Below are 10,175 nucleotides of genomic sequence, written 5' to 3' on the forward strand. Positions count from 1 at the left end.
TCGAAATTTTAAACAGAATGTCTTAGCAATTTTCGAAAATGAAGACACACATACATGCATGTCATGATATACATATTCAAGTTTAAAAATACAAACGAATACATATCAAAAGCCCACTTACTTGAATTGTTATATGAAATTCTTTCTTGGAATTCCGGCAGCACCTCGGCGTATTTTTCAAAAATACTGCTTTCACTTCGACAGTATGATGACGCAAAACTCCAGCACGTCAATCGCCCGAGCTTCTTTTCTTCCTTGAAATTTCGGCCGAGTGGTTTGAGAAGGGGGGAAGAAGCCGAAATTTTGAGGTTTTCTTGGGGTAACCTTTTCTATCATCCTAGAGTCCTATTTATGGAAAATCCCTTGCCCTTTTGCCTCCCCTTAGCCGTCCCCTTGGCCTCCAAGAAATGGAGTAATGGTGGTCAAAGGTTATTAAATCATCAAGCTCCATACCAAGCATCAAAAGCCATTTCTTGCATCATTATTGTGTCTTGATCTCCTAGCTCATCCTTTAGCTCTTCCATGGATTTCCTCAAAGATCATTTCTTGCACCATTAGCTTGTCCAATCCTTTAGCTCTCATTTTAGGACAAACATAGTTGAGCTTCCTTGAGCTGAAAGATTGTGTCCTTGAGCTGGGGTTTTACTCCTCCCTTGGCAACACTTAAATGGATACGGTTACTTGTAGCTTGACCTCCTGTTGAGCTAATCCCCGAGCTTAGAATCTACTTTCTCGAGTTAAATTTGATGAGATTTAAGTTATTATTCCAGTTGTTTAGTTAAAATAAAAATTACTGAACTCATTTTAAATAATTTTTATATTACTTACTTGATTTGCTTCGGTCGAAATTTTCGGGTTCTCACACACCCCCTCCTCCACCCCTTCTGGCTCGAGGGATCCCTTTCTCGGCCGAAATATTGGATGCCGAATTACCTCAAAATTTCAGATTCCCTAACGTCGGAGAATACGACGGCTCGGGGGATCCGGAAGAGCATCTATCTCGGTTTGAAAACGCGGCATTACTACACCAATACTTAGACCCGATCAAGTGTAGGGTCTTCTTAACCACTTTGGTCAGGTCATCCCAACAGTGGTTCAATTTGCTTAAGCCAGGGACCATCAAAACTTTTCGAGATTTCGGAAGAACTTTTCTCCACCAGTTTGCAAGCAGCAAGAAACACCCCTTGACGGCTCTGAGTTTATTCAATGTTAAACAACAAGAACAAGAGAGCTTACGAGATTTTGTTAAGAGGTTCAACAAGATGGTCATCGATGTTCCCTCGGCTACCCCGGATATACTGATTAGTGCCTTTACACAAGGGCTAAGAGGGGGTGATTTCTTCAAGTCGTTAGTAAAAAAGCCACCGCTACTTTCGAAGAACTCTTGGCGAGGGCAGAGAAGTATATGAACGTGGAAGAAGTACAAATGGCTAGGAGGAGTGAACCAAAGGCCTCGGCCAAGGCTACTCGAGACGTTCGATCCACCGACCTCGCACCGAGGGTCGGACGTTTCGAACCACCCACGTTGCTTGGGCAATTCGCCGCTTACACACCTTTAAAAGTCAACAAAGCCCGAGCATTGGAACTGTGTGATGAACGACAACTCATTCGAAGGCCTCGGAGTAGTGACAGAGGACCTCGCAACCCCAGGTCAGAAAAGTATTGCGGATTTCACAAGGATTATGGTCATACTACCGATGAATGTCATCATTTGAATCAAGAAATAGAACGGATCATCCAGAGAGATCCAGAAATGAAAGCGATTCTAGCCAGTCCAGGTGGTGGGCACCGACCCCCTAAGAGAACTCGGGAGGAAAGTCATCTTGAAAGGAGGAGGGCTCCAAATCGAAGGGAAAACTTTCCAAATGCTAACCCAAATATGCAAAGGGCAGACCCTCGGGAACAACCACCCCCGCGAGGGATAATTAATATGATATCGGGCGGGCCTACAGACGGAGACTCCAATCGAGCCAGAAAAGCTAGCAGCAGAAGATTGGAGAACATCGAGATTAGCAACACTAGAACACGCTCAGGACAAGTGATCACTTTTGGACCCGAGGACATGAAGGGGGTGGCCGACCCACATAATGATGCATTGGTTATCCGAGCTATGATCGCCAATTACGAAGTTGCTCGTATCTTTGTGGACTCCGGAAGTTCTGTCAACGTTCTGTTTAAGGAAGCAATGGATCAGATGGACTTGGGCGAATACACGGTAGAGCCTATCTCCACCGCTTTGTTTGGATTCACGGGGCACACAATACACCCTCTTGGAGTCGTCAATCTCCCTCTCTCTTTGGGAAGTGGGGATACCAGAAAAACCCGAATTATCAACTTTGTGATAGTTGATGCCCCGTCATCATACAATGTTATTATGGGAAGACCAGCCATGGCCGCCTTCATGGCAATTGCCTCGGCACTGCACCAGAAAATCAAGTTCCCTGTCGGAGAAGCGGTAGGAGAGGTTAAGGGAGATCAGAAGACTTCTCGAAAATGTTATGTGGAAGAAGTAAGGGTTGAGCAGAAATCGGTTAAAATTGAGCATCCAAGCCGACCTGAGTCCAGGAGACTCGAACAGCTACATCTAATCGAAGAAGCAGGGGAGGTTATTTCGGAAGACGTGTGTGAAGAGCTTATCCTGAATCCCCCATCCGGAAGCGTGAGGATAGCTCGGACCTTGGAAGAACCCTTGAAAGAGCAATTGGTCCAATGTTTGGAGAAAAATAAAGATGTATTTGCTTGGTGTCCGTCCGAACTCCAAGGGGTTAGGAGAGAGGTGATGGAGCACAAGTTGAATGTCTCGAACGAGTGCCGACCTGTGATACAGAAGAAGAGACATTTCGGTCCCGAGAAAGACGCTGTCATCAAGGAACAAGTGCAAGATTTATTAAGAGCAGGACACATTCAAGAAATCTATTTCCCGACGTGGTTATCTAATGTGGTCTTGGTTCCTAAGACGGCTGGAAAATGGCGGATGTGTATGGACTTCCGCGACTTAAACCGAGCCTGTCCTAAAGACTGTTATCCTCTCCCGAGGATAGATCAATTGGTCGATTCCAAGGCAGGGCAGGAGCTCCTTTGTTTCCTCGATGCATATCAAGGATATCACCAAATTCCCTTGGCGGAAAAGGACAGAAGCAAGGTTAGTTTTATCACCTCCGAGGGGACATTTTTTTATGTAGTAATGCCATTTAGGTTAAAGAATGCTGGCGCTACCTATCAGAGCTCATGGATAAAGTCTTCAAAAAGCAGATTAGGAGGAATGTTGAAGTCTATGTGGATGATATATTGATCAAGTCCAAGGTCGTCGACCAATTTGTGAGGGATCTGGATGAGACTTTTCAAACTCTGCGGGAATACAGGTTGAAGCTGAACCCCAGCAAGTGTGTGTTCGGGGTTCAGACGGGGAAGTTTTTGGGATACATGGTGACTCGCAGGGGCATTGAGGCTAATCCAGAAAAAGTGCAAGCACTATCCTCTATGGGTTCTCCTCGAAACATCCAAGAAGTGCAGCGATTGACGGGAAGGATCGCCGCTCTAGCCCGATTCATATCTCGATCCGCAGATCGAAGTTTCCCATTCTTTAAGGTACTTCGAAAAACTAAAAATTTTGAATGGAATGATCAAAGTGAGAAAGCATTGCAGGAGCTGAAAACTTATCTTAGGGAACTCCCTATCCTGAACAAACCCGTCCCTGGAGAGGAGCTCTTCGTGTACTTGGCAGTCACTCCTCAGGCTGCAAGTTCGGTTTTAGTCAGAAGAGATGATGCAGTTCATCAGCCAGTCTATTTTGTGAGTCACGCTTTAAAGGGTGCAGAACTCAATTATACTACTCAGGAAAAGTTGGCTTTGGCCCTCGTCATCATGGCCAGAAAATTGAGGCCTTATTTCTAATCACATTCTATCACTGTCCTCACTAACAACGTCTTGGGGAAGATTGTCTCACATCCAGATACCTCGGGAAGATTGATTATGTGGGTTACCGAGCTCAGTGAATACGATATCAAGTTCGAGCCCAGAACTGCTATTAAAGCCCAGGCTTTAGCCGACTTTTTGGCGGAGACTGTCCAAGTAGCGGAGGAAGAACAATGGAATATCTTCGTGGATAGTTCTTCCTGTCGAACAGGAAGTGGGGTAGGAATCGTAATGATATCCCCTTGGGGGGAAGAGACCAAGGTTGCGATAAGGTTGAACTTCCGAGCCTCCAATAACGAAGCCGAATACGAGGCACTCTTGGTCTGACTAAGGGCTGCTCGAAGCATGGGTATTACTCGAGCCGTCCTCTATTCTGATTCTCAATTGGTAATACAGCAAAGTAAGGGTAAGTTCGAGGTGAAAAATGAGAAAATGGTCAGATACGCACAAGCTTTTGAAAAAGCTAAGGAGGACTTCTCAGAGTTAATCATGAAACAAATCTCTCGAGCTGAGAACGAAGCGGCAGTTAGGTTGGCCAAAATGGCCAGTTCTCTGGATCACCCCCCGGAACCAGAGCTAGTCGGACAAGAGTTTGTCTCGCAAATTGATCATCTCCTAGTTGAGAAAGTAGATATGTTGGAAGAAGATTGGAGATACGAGATTCAGCAATACTTATGTCATGGGAAAGTCCCGGCTGAATCAAAAAGAGCTCGAGAAGTCAAGAGGAGGGCACTCCGCTTCTCCCTCCTGGATGGAATACTGTATAAGAGATCTTTTTCTAGACCTCTCTTGAAGTGTTTGGGTCCAGAAGAAGCTGGTTACTTCCTTCGAGAAATCCATGAAGGGTGTTGCGGTAATCATCTAGGGAGTATAGCTTTGGCTCGGAAGGCTTTGATGGCAGGTTTCTTCTAGCCAACCATGAAAAAAGATGCACTCATGATGGTAAGATCCTGTTATAATTGTCAGAAGCATGCTAATTTACAATGGCAACCAGCCGAACTTATGAGGTCCGTTGTCTCTCCTTGCCCTTTCGATCAATGGGGCATAGACATTGTGGGACCATTTCCCATAAGAACAGGTCAAAGGAAATTCTTATTAGTAGCAGTAGATTACTTCTCTAAATGGGCGGAAGCCGAACCATTGGCTAGAATCACGGAAGGGGAGATCTTAAAATTTTTATAGAAGAACCTGGTGTGTCGTTTTGGGATACCAAGGAGGCTTATATCTGACAATGAGAGACAATTTTGTGGCTCTAAAGTTCGAGAGTGGTGTAAGGAGATGAAGATATAGCAGATATTTACATCGGTGGCTTATCCTCAGAGCAATGGACAGATCGAGGTCACTAATAGATCCATTGTGCACGCTCTTAAAACACGTTTGTACTCTGCTAAGGGGAAATGGGTTGAGGAACTACCTAGTGTATTGTGGGCTTATCGAACAACGGCTCGGATCGGAACTGGAGAAACACTGTATAACTTAGTGTATGGTACTGAGGTTGTCCTGCCTGCAGAAATCGGACAAGAAAGTGCTCGGGTGATAGGATATGGACCAAATAACGACGAATGGAGGGCCATGGATTTGGACCTAATAGAGGAGAAGAGAAATCGGGCAGCTGTTCGGATGGCTGCTTACCAGAAGAGGATGGCTCGAGCTTACAACAAAAGGGTGCGGCCTCGGTCGTTCGAAACAGGGGAGCTGGTCATGAAGAGAATCCAGTTTCAGGGAGAGAGAGGAAAATTAGACCCGAAATATGAGGACCCTACAAAGTTATCGGGAAAGCAGGAATTGCAGCTTACTATTTAGAAGATGTTGAGGGAAAAAAAACCAAGTGCCCGTGGAACGTCCAACACTTGAAGAAATATTATGCTTAGTCATAAGTCTCGACCCATCATGTTAGTTTTGTCTTTATGTTATGAAATTATGTCTTTATTTTCGAAAACATGAATAAGACTGGACGTTGATATATCATCTTGCTTAAATCGAAATAAACATATAAAAGTCCGACCTCGCGCTCGGCAATAAAAAGAACGTCCGACCTCGCGTTCGGCACGATTATAAAAGTCCGACCTCGTGCTCGGCAATAAAAAGAACGTCCGACCTCGCGCTCGGCACGATTAAAAAAGTCCGACCTCGCGCTCGGCAAGAAAAAGAACGTCCGACCTCGCGTTCGGCACGGTTTAAAAAAAAAAAATCCGGCCTCGCGTTCGGCACGATTAAAAGTCCGACCTAGCGTTCGGCACGGTTCAAAGCTCGGTTCCGGGCTCGAAAACAAGAGAAAAATTCGATACCGCATTCAACGACGAGATACAATGGAAAGCGAAACACTTAATCCCTTAAAATTAAGACATAGTTTCAAACATGGGGAAGTTGGACGGAAAAGACATAGAACAAGAATAATACAAATATATTGCGCAAGTAAAACTTGAAAGGTCCGGCGAGCCCCCTTACTTCCTCCCGGATGTCTAAGTCTTCATTCTCTGTTGCCCATTCCTTCCTCCTCGGGCAGGTCTTCCAAGGCCTTAAACACATCAAGGAAGGAAAAAGGGTGTTCGGCTTCGGAATACCCGTTGGCCCGAATTTGAGCAATGCCTCCATTAAACCCATGCTCGAAATAAGAAGTAGCTTTGTCCGAACACAACGATTCAAATTCCGAAGAGTGGATGAACTCTTCCTTCTTCTGAAGCCACATCGCCTCGGCGTCATGGTTTTTCTTTCGCAGTTGTTCCTCGAAATGAAGTGCTTTTTGCTCAGCCCAAGCGGCTTTGTCCTCAAGGACTTGGGCATGAGCTCGGGCAGCTTCAAGTTCGGCTAGGAAAGCCACCTTCTCTGCCTCACTGTTCGTATGGAGATCTTCCATCCGCCTCATAAGTTCCTCATGTCGACTGAGGACGTCATTCATTGATTTTTGGGAGGAGCTAGCCCTCTCCATAGCTCCACATATCCGACCAGTGACTTCGCCTCCCCAAACCAGAGCCTGCATAGCGAAGACGTATGTTCAAAAAAAAAAAAAAAGAAAAAAAAACTAGTGATGCAAAAGAAACAAAACTAATCACCTGCATAAAGTTAAGAGACATAGCCTCTATGGCTTGAAGGTCAGTGGCAGCCTTCACGATGGTAAGATCTTCAGAAGACACCAAGTGTCGAACAAAATTGAAGGCTTCCGGTCCGGAGGGATGGGCTATGAAGGAAGTCCCATGGTCGAGGGGTGCCTCCACTTCGACTCCTTTTTTGCAGAACCTAAACTCACAGAGAAGATCATCCTGGACCAAGCTCTTGACGTCAAAACACTTTTCCGAGATACTAGCGAGGAACCGGGTCAGGTTGATGGCGCGCTTAGGAGTGGGAGGATCTCTCAGGGTTAACTGCTTGGCCCAAGCCATATCGCAGTACCAAGTAAAAGGCTCAGACTCTACGTAAAAGTATATGTTCATCCAACCCTTGTGAGATGAAGGGTTCCCGCCCAAAAATTCACACCCGGGCTGGGGTGATAGGTAAAATCGACCAATTTCTTTTCTTTTGATTTTCACAAAGCGATCTAAGAGGGCTACAGAGAGGGTTAGGTTGGAATACCTAAGCAATATTCCTAAAGCCAGAAGCGTGCTAAAGGAATTGGGAGCTAATTGACTAGGGCATATCAGGTAGTGATCACATAGGCACTGGACTATCCGGGGGATAGGAAATCGAAGACCCATCTTCAGTTGGTCCAAGTAAAATGTGCAGTATCCGTCGGGGGGAAGATGAGCTCTCTCTGTAATCTCGGGGATCTGAATATCAATATCCGAAGATAGTCCCGACAACTCTCTAATCCTAGGGACATCATCATATCCTAGGACCGAAGCCTTAATTTCGTACCAGGGAAGTTCTACCGAAGTCTTCGAAAGAGAGGGGGAGGGAGTGCCCATAGCTTCATCCATGCCTTAACCAAAGTATTGCAATTAACACAGGAAGAATAACTTACCAAAGTGATGAAGAAGAACAGGGTTGGGAGCGAGAGGTTACCGAACTCAAGACAGTCGGCCGAACTGAGAACGTCGAAAGTGCGGGAGACGCTTCGTAACTGGGGAGAGAAATTGAGAGAATTGTGAGAGTTTTGAATGAAGGGATGGCCATATTTATAAGAAGGTCAGACAAATGAGAGCCGTCCGATTAAATCAAGAATAGATGGCTAGGATCGTGCGTGTTCAAAGGCCTCGGGATCCGCACCACCGTCTGATCCTAGCCCACCAAAATATTGCGGGAGACGCTTCGTAACTGGGGAGAGAAATTGAGAGAATTGTGAGAGTTTGGAATGAAGGGATGGCCATATTTATAAGAAGGTCAGACGAATGAGAGCTGTCCGATTAAATCAAGAATAGATGGCTAGGATCGTGCCTGTTCAAAGGCCTCGGGATCCGCACCACCGTCTGATCCTAGCCCACCAAAATATTGCAAGTGACTTGAACGATTTAGATTTTCTCGCAACCAATGTGGAACTCAAGGGCTTCAAAATCCATCATAGCAATTCACTGGTCTAAAATTCAATACTTCTTTTAGACCACAAGGGAGGGTTACTACTGATGCCCCCAAAATATTCCACCGCAAATATTCCACCGCGCATGGGTTTCCTTCCCAAGGACCTTAAACGTAACCCATCGGGCATGACTCGTCCAAATTCGATACCATCTATAAACGACGGTCGAACACCAAGCCCAGCCGCACCCCTGATGACCGAGCCCTGGTGCCCGGTCGAGCTCTGTCACCAGGGCAGCGATCGGCCGAGCACTAGCACAAGTGGTCGAGCATAGCGCTCGGCCAGCCCTAGCCGAGCACTAGTGGCCGAGCACTAGTGCTCGGCCGAGCACTGATGTGCGAGCACTAGTGCTCGGCCAGGCGCTGGCCGAGCACTAGTGCTCGGCCAAGCTCTTATGGCCGAGCACTAGTGGCCGAGCCCTAGTGCTCGGCCGAGCACCTGTGACCGAGCACTAGTGCTCGGCCAAGCCCTTATGGCCGAGGACTAGTGGCCGAGCCCTAGTGCTCGGCCAAGCCCAGGTGCTCGGCCGAGTCCGGATAGTCGAATCACATGTGTTCGACCCCAATCAGCGATTGGAGTAGGGTTATGTCAAGCACAGATGCTCGTGACAGGAGTCCCAAGCCCGAGCTTGTTTCTATCCTAAGAACTGTCACATGTCAAAAGCGTGAATAATCCTTAAAGGGGCTAGAATCTCGCCGTATGATTAGATGTAACGAGGAGTCCGACCCGGACTGGCCGTGATTGGAGAAGAATTGCGTGAATAATCTTTAAATGTGCTAGAATCTCGCCACATGGTCAGAGGTGGCGAGGAATCCGGCCCGGACTGGCAGTAAGAGGAGAAGAATTTAATAAGGAAATTTACCTAAAACAGATTTGGACACGCTATGGGAAGAAATCCTCTCAACCATTATAAATACCCACATATGTTTCAGGTTGGAGGGGGATATATCCACTATTACTTATCGAATCTTCTCATTTTTTTTTCTCCGTTCCTAAATATATATATATATATATATATATATTATCTTATGAATATTTTTTCACCGACTTCTATTCATCCCATGTGCAGGCGTGACAATTTTTATCTTCTTTCAGATACTATGGAGCCGCGGTCACTTTTAATAACTAATAACTGGTGCTACCCACCAATTCATTTATTTATTTAAAAAATTTACTTTATATAACTATATATTTTAGCTTATTAATAATTCGATAATTTATCAACACGAGATTTTCAACTAAAAGTACTTATTTATACAAGAAATTGTACGTATACGTCGAGAAAAACTTAAAATAAGTTCTTGCAGATACTATCTAAAACTGTTTATAAGTTGATATTTTTTAATGTTTTTTTTATTATTGGAGTCACTCGTGAGTTGATATCTATTCTATTCTATTAAGATTGAGGGCATGATAGTAACCACATAGGAAGGACATCGTCTTTTTCTTCCAATTTTATACTTATATGATACTAATATTACACTTTTGTTTTTTGTTTGTTTTTTTTTTAAATTTCAACACACTTTTATTTTTATTTAAAAAATTCATATACCAATTTAGTTTATCTATAATTTGTCAAATTTCACTTTAGTCCATCGATAATGATAAAAAAGACTGTATACACACGCATCACATGTGTAAAATAACTAAGTAGTAAAATATATTTGAGTTTATGTATCACAAAAAAATTAAATATATTTTTTCAATTTTTTATTTAGAAAAACATTCTAGTTGAAGAATCCTGGATGAA

General features: G+C 44.7%; 2 protein-coding genes across 2 annotated transcripts; both read left to right on the forward strand.

Annotated features, from left to right (window-relative positions):
• The first annotated feature begins 3,972 nt into the window (after positions 1–3,972).
• Positions 3,973–4,827, forward strand: LOC140819202 (uncharacterized). The gene is made up of 2 exons (XM_073179212.1): positions 3,973–4,236; positions 4,312–4,827. Exons 1-2 carry the CDS (start codon positions 3,973–3,975, stop codon positions 4,825–4,827), a joined length of 780 nt encoding a protein of 259 aa, XP_073035313.1.
• Positions 4,828–4,833: 6 nt separating this feature from the next.
• Positions 4,834–5,718, forward strand: LOC140819203 (uncharacterized). The gene is made up of 2 exons (XM_073179213.1): positions 4,834–4,857; positions 5,236–5,718. The coding sequence occupies exons 1-2, from the start codon at positions 4,834–4,836 to the stop codon at positions 5,716–5,718; spliced, it is 507 nt and encodes a 168-aa protein (XP_073035314.1).
• The last annotated feature ends 4,457 nt before the right edge of the window (positions 5,719–10,175 follow it).

Source organism: Primulina eburnea, chromosome 18, assembly GCF_022965805.1.
Source record: "Primulina eburnea isolate SZY01 chromosome 18, ASM2296580v1, whole genome shotgun sequence".
Taxonomy (NCBI): domain Eukaryota; kingdom Viridiplantae; phylum Streptophyta; class Magnoliopsida; order Lamiales; family Gesneriaceae; genus Primulina; species Primulina eburnea.